We start from the raw sequence: 13,272 nt of genomic DNA on the forward strand, positions 1-13,272 counted from the left end.
TGGCTGGAGGAGCACGTTATAATGTCATTTATTTGGAACCATTTTCCTGTGTGGGTGGCAGAAATATTCACACTTCATAATATTGCTGCAAAGCAAATGCACTTGAATCTATCTGCCAAACCTTTGTTAATTTGAGGTGTTTGATATTTTGATTGTTTCAGTGAAGGACTTGAGTTCTATATTGTATTTTATTATAATGACCTGAAGGTCGAATTTTTTTCTTACCTGATTGTTGAAAGAAATATACAATGCCATGCCATTGCCATCCCGTAGGAGGCGCCAAATAGTAATACACTAACTAGGAAGAGACTATTTGAGAGAAGGGTGGATATTCTCTCTAGGGGCTACATTGTAACAATTAATAAATGTACGTAGCCCGTAATCTAGGTTACATTTTAACATCTAAATTGTAACTATTTAAAATATATATAGTTGAAAATTGTAGCCATTAGCCAACAAATGCTTAGCCACACGACAGTGTAGTTTAATTATCAAGAAGTTCTCTAGTAGGAAGTTGACTTTCACCTCATAGGCTACGAAAAGGGGGCTTTCTCAGAAAGGGAAACACGTAATGTAACCCAAGCTACTTCAATAGCAGTGTTAACAGATCGGACGAATTGTCAACGAGATTTCAAAGAAAATGTCGATCTCACTTCTGACTGTCTTTCTTGCGGAAGCAATACTCTGCACAGTTTCAGGTAGGTTTTGTTGCGTATGGATTATCCCTGGTTTTCGATAGTAGATATGGGTGGGAAGCCATTCGCAAATTGTAGTTTGTTAGTCATTTAGGCTGTTGCGTGCTTCTTAGAAACAAGCTCAAGAATAGGAAACCACACCCAAAACAACGGATGTGCTATACAAGCCTAAAAAATGGAGACCGTCGGAGTGAACTGAAGCTTTTACAATGTGTAGTAGTCTACCTACCACCAGCATAATCGCATGAACGTGGTAATAAATACGCGTTTTTAGGCCTATCGATAAGAAAAACGACCGCACCTTTTACTGTAGGCTACATCCACTGGACACATACGTCATTTCAACGTCTATTCCACGTTGGTTCTGTCGAAACAACTTTGATTCAACCAGTGTGCCCAGTGGGACAGAGACTTAAGTGTGAGCTGGTTACATAGAGGCCTAACCAAAGTACTCTTTTTTTGGTATCTGTACTTTACTATTTATACTTTTGACAACTTTTACTTTTACTTCAGTACATTCTTAAAGAAAATATTGTACATTTTCCATGACACCCAAAAGTACTCATTACATTTAGAATGCTTAGCAGGACGGGAAAATGGTGCAATTCACACACGTATCAAGAGAACATCCCTGGTTATCCCTACTGCCTCTGATCTGGCGGACTCACTAAACACAAATGCTTCATTTGTAAGTGATGTTGGAGTGTGCCCCTGGCTATTCATGCATCTAAAAAATAAAGTGCCGTCTGGTTTGCTTAATATAAGGAATTTGAAATAATTTTTACTTTTGATACTTAAGTATATTTCAAACCAATTACATTTAGACTTTTACTCAAATAGTGTTTTACTGGGTGACTTTCACTTTTGCATGTCATTTTCTGTTAATGTGTCTTTACTTTAACTCAAGTATGACACATATAGATATCTCTAGCTTAAACAGACATATTTTGATTAATTTCTATTATGTTACTTAGATTGATGCACCGGTGCGTCAATAGACTCTAGGGGTTTATTCATGAGGTATAACTTCTTTCTCATTTATAAATATATGGCAGAAAACATAACAATATGGTTGGAATATGTTCATGCAATGGGATGAGAAGGCCACAATAATCTGCAGGCCTTGTGTATACATGTGTAGATAGATATAGGCTGTCAGACTCCTAACCTGGATAGGCTACATCTCCTTGGTTGATCTCCTTGGTATTCTGTTACAAGTATGACATATTATCTGGTTTTCCAGGTGAACAGCTCTACAGAAAAGTGGGAGGTGAGCTCGTGTTGACACCTGACAAGTCCACAGTGACTGACTCCATCACAAGCATCCTATGGAAGCATGGGAGGAACAAGGTGGCAGAGTGGGACAAGGATTTTGGTCCTCTGGACATCTATGCTGCCTTCAAAAACCGTACAACCCTGGACAATACTACTGGAGAGCTGAGAATCAGTAGATTGAAAAAAACAGACAGTGGAGTTTATTCTGTGGAATTCAACAGCAAACTGCTTGGCCAGACATATACACTATTTGTTATCCGTAAGTATTTCTGTATGTGGACTTGTTTTCCTACCTTGAGTAGAAGTCGACCGATTATGATATTTCAACACCGATACCGATGCCGATTATTGGGGGACCAAAAAAAGCTGATAACCATTAATTGGCCGATTAAAATAAATATATATATATTTGTAATAATGACAATTACAACAATACTGAATGAACATTGAACACTTTTATTTTAACTTAATATAATACTTAAATAAAATCTATTTAATCTCAAATAAATAATGAAACATGTTAAATTTGGTTTAAATAATGCAAAAACAGTGTTGGAGAAGAAAGTAAAAGTGCAATATGTGCCATGTAAAAAACATAACGTTTAAGTTCCTTGCTCACAGAACATGAGAACATATGAAAGCTGATGGTTCAATATTCCCAGTTAAGAAGTTTTAGGTTGTTGTTTTTATAGGACTATTTCTCTCTATACCATTTGTAGTTCATATACCTTTGACTATTGAATGTTCTTATAGGCACTATAGTATTGCCAGCCTAATCTCAGGAGTTGATAGGCTTGAAGTCATAAACAGCGCCGTGGATCAAGCATTGCTAAGAGCTGCTTGCAAAACGCAGTAAAGTGCTGTTTGAATGAATGCTTACGAGCCTGCTGCTGCCTACCACCGCTCAGACTGCTCTATCAAATATCAAATCATAGACTTAATTATAATATAATAAACTCAGAAATACGAGCCTTTGGTCATTAATATGGTCAAATCCGGAAACTATCTTTTCGAAAACAAAACGTTTATTCTTTCAGTGAAATATGGAACCGTTCTGTATTTTAACTAAAGGATGGCATCCCTAAGTCTAAATATTGCTGTTACATTGCACAACCTTCAATGTTATGTCATAATTATGTACAATTCTGCCAAATTAGTTCACAGTTTGCAACGAACCAGGCGGCCCAAACTGCTGCATATACCCTGACTCTGCTTGCACTGAACGCAAGAGAAGTGACACAATTTCCATAGTTAATATTGCCTGCTAACATGAATTTCTGTTAACTAAATATGCAGGTTTAAAAAATATACATATGGGTATTGATTTTAAGAAAGACATTGACAAAGACATTATTTGTCGCGAATGTGCTTCTGTTAAATCATCTCCCATTTGGCGACGTTGAAGTAGGCTGTGATTCGATGATGAATTAACAGGCACCGCATCGATTATATGCAACGCAGGACAAGCTAGTTAACCTAGTAATATCATCAACCATATGTAGTTAACTAGTGATTATGTGAAGATTGATTGTTTTTTATAAGATAAGTTTAATGCTAGCTAACAACTTACCTTGGCTCCTTGCTGCCACAAGGTCCTTTTGATGGTGCACTCGCGTAACAGGTGGTCAGCCTGCCACGCAGTTTCCTCGTGGATTGCAATGTAATCGGCAACCAAAAAGGCTGGTTACCGATTGTTATGAAAACTTGAAATCGGCCCTAATTAATCGTCCGACCTCTAATCTTGACGAGAATGTCCTGACGAGATAGGAAAACAAGAAAGATTCTGGAAAGTCAGGACATTTAGCATGTCCTGAAAAGTAAAAATGCTATTTTAGGTTTAAGGGTTAGGTTTAGGGTTTGGGGTTACGGTTAAAGATGCACTCTCAAACTTTTGTATAATTTCAGCCAGTAGTTTTGAATGTGGTGCAAGCGTGCCAAAAGTCCTCCCCTTTTTTTGGTACTACGTCATCCATTTCGTATGATATGTTACATCTTGCCATTTTTATTTGTTTATTATTATAATAAATGTTTTTGTATTTTGTATGATACTGTATGTTATGAATCCAGTTTGTACTATATGTTCTTAATTTGAGTGTGCTTAAGATCCTGGAGTGCATCTTTAAGGTTAGGGGTAGGGTTATGATTAGGGTTTAGGAGTTAGTTTGGGTTAAGATTAGGGCTAGGGTTATGGTTAGGAGTTAGTTCAGTTTTCGGGCTACGGTTAAGGGTGTGAGGAAATTAAAGGCTTTTGAATGGAAATGAATTTTTACTCCCCAAAAAGTCCTGACAAGTAACGAAAACATGGCGGTGTGTCTGTTTGCATGTGTGTCGGTGTGTCTGTTTGCATGTGTGTCTGGCGTGCACGAAACAGCGAGTACAAGCACCCCCCCCCCCCAATAAAACCATTGTTCTGTCTTGATCGCCTCTATTTTCAGAGGCAGTCCCCAAACCCACAATCACTTCTTCCTGTAACCCAGACAAAACCTCCTGCACTCTGACCTGTGAGGGCAACACCACTGATGCTGAACCAGTCACCTACAGCTGGAAAAAGGGAGAGAGGGCATGGCAGGACTTAGACAAACAGCTGATTGTCTTTAAGAACTACACTGGCAAATCAACCAACAGTTACACGTACTTCTGCAAGATGAAGAACTCTGCTGGGGAAGGTGAAGTCAGCGAGCCAGTGGTGTTAGGCTCAGGTGAGAGGACTCTCGTAAGAGTGAACACTAAAATCAGCTACACCTGTCAATTCAAGGACCCTGTGAGCGAGGCCAGTGAAGTCTTTGATAAAGACCCATTTGGCCCAGGTGACAGGAAACTCATAGTTGTTGTTACACTGCCCAGTATGTTGTTATAGCCTAAGACTACTATATGTATGAATCTGGGATTGTTGATAGGTGAGGTACTCAATATTAAGAAGGTTTTCCTAATGTTTGGTATAGTCAGTGTAGCTGAGGGATTTGGGAAGATAGAACAAAAGCATCTGGACTGGAAAGTTGTGTCATATTTTACTAAATGTTAACATTAAATGTATTCCTTCCTCACTGCAGATGGCTGGTTGACCAAGGCCAGGTTCATTGGTATTTCTGTCTTTGTTCTTGCTGTTGCTGGAGTTCTATCGTTCATTTTTGGTCATAGAGCTAAAACAGGTAAGGACAAATTATATTTATTGCACATTTTACATACACATGTATGAGGTGGATTGTCAAAGTAAATGTATTCTTATTTTTTATACCACAGGAGTTTGGATCTATGAGAAAGGTAGGATGATTGTCTGTCTGTCTGTCTGTCATCTTGGGTACTAGTTGTGATTTGATGAGACTGACTGACTGTAATCTTGGGTACTAGTTGTGATTTGATGAGACTGACTGACTGTAATCTTGGGTACTAGTTGTGATTTGATGAGACTGACTGACTGTAATCTTGGGTACTAGTTGTGATTTGATGAGACTGTGACTGACTGTAATCTTGGGTACTAGTTGTGATTTGATGAGACTGACTGACTGTAATCTTGGGTACTAGTTGTGATTTGATGAGACTGACTGACTGTAATCTTGGGTACTAGTTGTGATTTGATGAGACTGACTGACTGTAATCTTGGGTACTAGTTGTGATTTGATGAGACTGACTGACTGTAATCTTGGGTACTAGTTGTGATTTGATGAGACTGACTGACTGTAATCTTGGGTACTAGTTGTGATTTGATGAGACTGACTGACTGTAATCTTGGGTACTAGTTGTGATTTGATGAGACTGACTGACTGTAATCTTGGGTACTAGTTGTGATTTGATGAGACTGACTGACTGTAATCTTGGGTACTAGTTGTGATTTGATGAGACTGACTGACTGTAATCTTGGGTACTAGTTGTGATTTGATGAGACTGACTGACTGTAATCTTGGGTACTAGTTGTGATTTGATGAAACTGACTGACTGTAATCTTGGGTACTAGTTGTGATTTGATGAAACTAATCCCTTTTTCCTTTTTTTTCTTTCAGAATCAATGCCATGGAAAGGAGGTAGGAAACATGCATTACGTTTAACATGCATTACGTATTGTAGTAATGTACATTTAAGTTCCATTCATTGTTTTGTAGTAATGTTAATTTAAGTCCCATTCATTGTTTTGTAGTAATGTTCATTTACATTCCATTAATTGTTTTGTAGTAATGTTCATTTAAGTTCCATTAATTGTTTTGTAGTAATGTTCATTTAAGTTCCATTAATTGTTTTGTAGTAATGTTCATTTAAGTTCCATTCATTGTTTTGTAGTAATGTTCATTTAAATTCCATTAATTGTTTTCACTGCCATCACGATTCCTCACGATCATGTCCCTTTGCTCCGGTGGAAGGGAGATGAACATGTTACATGTGTATTACTTGCATTAGTCACTGTTGAGATTATTGACCTAATTGAATATCTCTTCTCTGTTTTCCATTACTAGAATTTTGGAAAAGCCAGAGAGAAGTGGGACCTAGTAAGTGTTTCCTTTACTTGACCACAACAAACAGGATCTGTGTATGATTATGCTAAACTCTTCTCTCTTCTCTCTCTCTTCAGACACTGACACATCAAATGGAGTTTCTGCATCCACAGGCAAGTCATATAGCTACTTCTAGACTGCATGATGCAGAAATAGTACCAGAAGTATCATTAGATGTCTCGCAGGTGTCTCCTACTGTGCTGTTAACACAACAGCAGCTGAAGAGGGGCAGGGGAAGGAAGGTATGATGCCCAGCATCTTCCACTTCTATGTTTGATCTGAAGGGACCAAATAGGAGTTAGGAATATAACTTTAACCTCCTGGGCCACCCAAATGAAAAATGTATGCATGCATGACTGTACAGTAAATCGCTTTGGATAAATGAGTTTGCTTAATGGCATAAACAGTATTATATTTAGATGTTAGCAATATGGTGGTAGCTCTATCTAGCAATGGCAATGGGACTTCGGGCACTCCAACTATCCTGTTTTGTTTGTTATTTTGCAGAGGAAGCCTTGGCGAGGGAAAATTATCATAAAGATGATTCGGTATTGTAGGACGGTAAGTTTGACTGTAAAATAATATATACTGCATCCACCTCATTCTCTTAATTGTGAACCAATTTAGGCTAACTCTACCAGTGTGTTGACCTCTTGTTCCTACTGATGTGTTTTAGCTGTGGATCTGTGGGCCAGAGGATCACTGTGGATCAAGAGAAACAAACATCTAGACAACGAGCACTGGATGACAAAAAGAATGTTACATCCCGATCTGAGAAATAGAGGTCAATTTGAGTTACAGATGTAGGATCTTCATTTGAGCTAAGCTGAGTTTGTTACGGCAGGAAAATAGTCCTGCAGAAAGGAACTTTTAATTATATGGATTATAATACAGTTTGTAGGGGTTAATATTTATTTTTATTTTATTTAACTAGGCAAGTCCGTTAAGAACAAAATCTTATTTTCAATGACGGCCTAGGAATAGTGGGTTAACTGCCTGTTCAGAACGACAGATTTGTACCTTGTCAGCTCAGGGATTTGAACTTGCAACCATCCGGCTACTAGTCCAACACTCTAACCACTAGGCTACCCTGCCGCCCCTATATATATTTTTTTGTACAGGAAAATCAAGTCAGAAGTTTCAAAGTGGAAATTACTAATTTCAGAAGCCCTTTTAAGCCTTGAGTACATTACAAGTTTTACATGCTTAGGGCCTCCCGAGTTGCGCAGTGGTCTAAGGCACTGCATTGCAGTTGCTAGCTGTGCCACTAGAGATCCTGGTTTGAGTCCAGGCTCTGTCGCAGCCGGCCGAGACCGGGAGACCCATGGGGCGGTGTATAATTGGCCCAGCGTCGTCTAGGTTAGGGGAGGGTTTGGCCAGTGCATGCTGAAACGGTCGCCAGGTGTACGGTGTTTCCTCCGACACATTGATGTGGCTGGCTTCCGGGTTAAGCGGGCATTATGTCAAGAAGCAGTGCGGGTTGGTTGGGTCGTGTTTCGGGGGACGCATGGCTCTCGACCTTCGCCTCTCCCAAGTCCGTACGGGAGTTGCAGCGAGGAGACAAGACTGTAATTACCAATTGTATATCACGAAATTGGGGAGAAAAATGGGTTAAAAAAATATATATATAAAAAGTGTACATGCTTTGCAGGAAAGAACCATTTGCAAAGTAAATTGCTAAACCTTACAAATTCTTAGGATCATAGACAAACCTATGACACCAATGACTACTACACTGAGTATGTTTACATGCACACAAATGATTCAATATTAGCTAATTAGGGTTAATACTCAGAGTTTGGCATCAGTCATGTCAACACCTTACTCTGATTTTCTTAATCGGTGTACGGTCAAAAGATAAGTAAGCATATGCCGCAATCTTTCTAATTATAATGGTATGTAAACATCCGAATCTCACTTCCAGTGGTGTATTAATGGCATGTAAACATCTTAATCTCAATTCCAGTGGTGTATTAATGGCATGTAAACACCTTAATCTCACTTCCAGTGGTGTATTAATGGCATGTAAACACCTTAATCTCACTTCCAGTGGTGTATTAATGGCATGTAAACATCCTAATCTCACTTCCAGTGGTGTATTAATGGCATGTAAACATCCTAATCTCACTTCCAGTGGTGTATTAATGGCATGTAAACACCTTAATCTCACTTCCAGTGGTGTATTAATGGCATGTAAACACCTTAATCTCACTTCCAGTGGTGTATTAATGGCATGTAAACACCTTAATCTCACTTCCAGTGGTGTATTAATGGCATGTAAACACCTTAATCTCACTTCCAGTGGTGTATTAATGGCATGTAAACACCTTAATCTCACTTCCAGTGGTGTATTAATGGCATGTAAACACCTTAATCTCACTTCCAGTGGTGTATTAATGGCATGTAAACACCTTAATCTCACTTCCAGTGGTGTATTTGATCTGCACATGTGCTATCATGAGCAGCGTGAACCTCCTTTTCTGGCACAGGTGAAGTGAGTTTGGAAAATCTGAAAGTATGTATAGTTTTCACATGCAAACATTATATAGTATGTCCAAACTCTGAATCAAATAGGCTTCCCAAAAATGATATGATCGATGTGATAGAACGTTTATGTTGATTGGTGATTTTCAGGTTGCCTGAATATGACCTGTCCACCGGATTGTAGAGGAAATCGTTCTTCTCGCAAAGCATGTAAACGTTTTAATCAAACTATAATATGAATCAGAGTATTAACACTAATCATATTATTGAATGCATATAAACATACCTGTTGTTACATGAAATACGATAGTTTGCAAAAATACTTAATTTAAAGTTTGGATAAGAGCGTCTTATATAAATGTAAATAAATGCAGTTGGTAAAGTGCAATTGCTCAAACTTAAGCCATGTGCCTTTAAAGCCTGCTCACACTTCTACTCTGCCAGTGTGTATCTCTGTGTATATCTCTGTTCTTTCTTAACCTATGTGAGAACAAGTTTACTGCAGTACTAGCAAACTTTACAATGACAATCTTAAAATGTGTGATGTGATTGCAAGATCACTGCCTTACTTCTCATAATCAATAATAGTAAAGTCCATTTTTACCCAGTGCTGTCTAATTGGAATGTAAATATCCTATCGTTTTACATGTTTATTTCCTGCATCTAAAATCAATGTTGATTTTGTGTTGAATGTATGTAACATTTGCATATATTTCTATAGAGACCAAGGCCTCAGTTCTGTACATGTTGTGAGAGTGAAGTCTTTTTAACAGAATTGTAAAACTGTCACACTTAGAATTTAGTAGTAATAAAGCAGTGGTTTTATTTTTAATGATTTGAATGTGCCTGACACCATAGACACCCTACAGGCCTGTACTGTACCTGGCATTGCGTGGTATACCAAAGATACTGGCAACTAACTCAATATATCTCATCGGTGTCGTTTCTAATGTGAGCAAATTAAGCATATTGGACAGAACAAGCAAGGAGGTGGGCAGATCCAGGCACGAGCTAGCAAGATCCTATTGGCACGTGTTTGCAAGCATTTGCATATTTCCGTTGCGGAATTCCTTTTCTCTAAAGTGTGTTTGGGGCAATAACTCAATTCGCCCTTGCATTCCTAAACAACAAAAACGTTTGAAGCTTTGGCGAAGGGTCAAGTCTACAAAACGGAGTGAGTGGAGGTTCAAAATGGACGCTTCAGATTTAAACATCCGGTGAGACATCTGGCTCTTTCTATCTGTGGTGCACTTTGTGACAGTTGAATAAAGAAGTATCTATTGCACCCCTTAGTGAACTCACACGATCACTGCGTCATAAAATGAGGAAGGGTGTGGCTTAGTTGTTACTATCTGATCATGCTTGAAACGACGGCATAGTACAACCACATAGTCCATTTCACCGCTCCCCCTAACCTTAACCATTACCCAAACCTTAACCCTAACTAAATCGAGTACCAAAAATGTACGTAGTTACACATTAGTTCGGACAAAATCGTAACTTTAGTTCTTTCTAGCATGGCCATCTACAGTAGGAACTACAGAGTTGTTTTTCGATGCACTCAGTTACTCACAGATGCCCCCTTCTGGATGTGCAGCCCAAAGCACCATGGACACCGTTGTGGCCAGTTTGTGCTGTTAGATTATGTCTAGTTGTTTGTGTGTGTACCCACAATGCCTGCATGTGAGTTTGGAGCCCCACCTGTTCAAGCCTCTACCCTTGAATGACACTCACCTTGAGGTTCCCGTTTCCTGCCCTCGGCTATCGATGAATAAACTACAAATGTCTTGATCTTCTGAAACTTCGGTTTCACCACACCTCCTATTCAGTTTGAACCATTGTCAAATGATTACCCATCTCATTTACCCTTCAAAGCTCAACGACAGTGTCCCAGAGTCCACTTGTTTATGACATCCTAGACTAAAGAACAAGGCTTTTCTGAACCTTTCCTGTCTAGGTTGATGAACAACCAACCTTCACAATTTGTGCAGGACTAGTGTCCTTATAGTGATCTTTTTCAAACTGACAGAATCTCGGTTAACGGAATGTTCATTTCGGAGTAGAATTCATTGTTAAATGGAACAGATCCCTCTCTCTTACTTGACTGTAGACAGCTCAGACTCAGTTATTCAACTGAATGATTTACCTTTGAAGGCCTAATAATACGTAATATGGACTTGTTAATAGATGAATAGATACCAGATGAGTTCTGGTCCAACAGACAGTATAGCCTACTATTGTACCACATGTTACACTGTAAGATCAAGCCCATGGACATGCTGTATGCTTCACAGCCTCACACATTGACCTAATGTTCTAAGGTAACTGACTTCAGGGTTAATATCCTTCATCTCTGTGACATTGTTTATGACCTGGTAGTAATGGTCTCTATTAATGTATAACTATGGCAGAGGGATCGGCAGGTTGGCTACTTTTATAGTACGTAGTTCCACTGACCCTGTTACAATAAAGATAACCTCGTCCCCAGGCTGGAATTACTGGAGAGAGAGAGACAGAGAGAGAGAGTGACAGACAGAGACAGAGAGACAGACAGAGACAGAGAGTGTGGGAGAGAGACAGAGACAGAGACCGAGAGAAACAGAGAGAGAGACAGACAGAGAAACGGAGAGACAGAGAGAGCCGGCTGGTGGATGAGACTACAATAAAGATAACTTGATGATAAGACTGAAAGAGCTTAAACAAGCGCTGTGTGTGTGTGTATGTGTGTGTGTGTGTTGATAAGACTGAAAGAGCTTAAACAATCGCTGTGTGTGTGTGTGTGTGTGTAAAGCCCTGCCAAAGAGCACAAAGTGCTGCCCACTCACACAACCATGGCATCTGGTGGCTCTCTAGAGCAGTAATAATAAAGAGAGATATTCAGGAATGGGAGAGCCCAAACTGCACAGTTGTATGGTTAGTAATGCCAAGAAGCAGAGAGAGAGAGTGAGAAAGATGAGAAACAGAGACAGAAGTGTATTTCTTGTTTCTACCAGCAGGAGGCAGTGCTAAGCCAAGCTTTACCACTGCTGGCTGCACCCATCAGTATGCACAGTGACTGGGAGTAGCATGTCAAACACACCACAGAAATAAACATGTTTATTTACCCCATACAAAAAGCACGAATACATTAAATCTACACATTAATATTGCATACTGTAATGTTTTGTAATGGTCATAGGATTTCCTGGAATCAGTCTAGACTCTAGAGACATGAACAAGGATTATGGAAAGATTAGGTCCTGTAAGAAAGCAGGAAGTACACATGGGAGCCAACTGATCCATTTGTGTCACTCAGTGGGAGTTGATGTCTAATCCCTCTTCCCTTTCTCATTATAGGAATCAGTATGACAGCTATGAGCCATTGACCAACTCATCATTTTCAGCTGTTGACACCACAAAATCGACACTGGTGTTGACATCACAGTTCCACATGAATGACTGCCACATCCACTCTGTCTCAAAATGTTTAACCCGGACACTGCATTTTAACTTGCTTATCCACTCAAAATGTTTAACCCGGACACTGCATTTCAACTTGCTTATCCACTCAAAATGTTTAACTCGGACACTGCATTTTAACTTGCTTATCCACTCAAAATGTTTAACCCGGACACTGCATTTTAACTTGCCTATCCACTCAAAATGTTTAACCCGGACACTGCATTTTAACTTGCTTATCCACTCAAAATGTTTAACCCGGACACTGCATTTTAACTTGCTTATCCACTCAAAATGTTTAACCCGGACACTGCATTTTAACTGGCTTATCCACTCAAAATGTTTAACCCGGACACTGCATTTTAACTTGCTTATCCACTCAAAATGTTTAACCCGGACACTGCATTTTAACTTGCTTATCCACTCAAAATGTTTAACCCGGACACTGCATTTCAACTTGCTTATCCACTCAAACTGTTGCTTCCTCAACAGTTTCTTCAAACTGTTTTGTATATATTTAATGTATATATTATCTAGATATTAAACTGTCTTAATGACATCTCTCATTTCCTTATTACCGTAGTGCCTCCATGGTAACAGCGTGACCATCCTTAGATTATTCCGCAGCCCACTAGTGAGCTGATCTAAAACCAGCATGGGGGAGACATACCTCCTATTATAACCCTTTGTAGAGGGAGATTTTTAATGTTATTCTCAGAATTCTACCCCATTCACAGAATTCTGTGTGTGTGTGTGTGTGTGTGTGTGTGTGTGTGTGTGTGTGTGTGTGTGTGTGTGTGAGAGAGAGATAAGAGAGGGGTGAGAGAAATAAGGAAGAGAGAGGGAGATAGTTTAGAGATGATGAGACCATTTCCCACACATTTGGAGTGGCCCTA

At 39.3% G+C, this 13,272-nt stretch overlaps 1 protein-coding gene across 1 annotated transcript; it reads left to right on the forward strand.

Annotated features, from left to right (window-relative positions):
• Positions 1-319: 319 nt before the first annotated feature.
• LOC115119452 (SLAM family member 7-like) lies at positions 320-9,240 on the forward strand. Its single transcript, XM_029648250.2, has 10 exons — positions 320-698; positions 1,939-2,229; positions 4,406-4,669; positions 5,021-5,119; positions 5,211-5,231; positions 5,969-5,989; positions 6,416-6,448; positions 6,532-6,567; positions 6,962-7,015; positions 7,131-9,240. The coding sequence occupies exons 1-9, from the start codon at positions 641-643 to the stop codon at positions 7,009-7,011; spliced, it is 873 nt and encodes a 290-aa protein (XP_029504110.2). The 5' UTR covers positions 320-640; the 3' UTR covers positions 7,012-7,015; positions 7,131-9,240.
• Positions 9,241-13,272: the final 4,032 nt, after the last annotated feature.

The sequence above is a fragment of the Oncorhynchus nerka genome, linkage group LG5 (genome assembly GCF_034236695.1).
Source record: "Oncorhynchus nerka isolate Pitt River linkage group LG5, Oner_Uvic_2.0, whole genome shotgun sequence".
NCBI classification, from domain to species: domain Eukaryota; kingdom Metazoa; phylum Chordata; class Actinopteri; order Salmoniformes; family Salmonidae; genus Oncorhynchus; species Oncorhynchus nerka.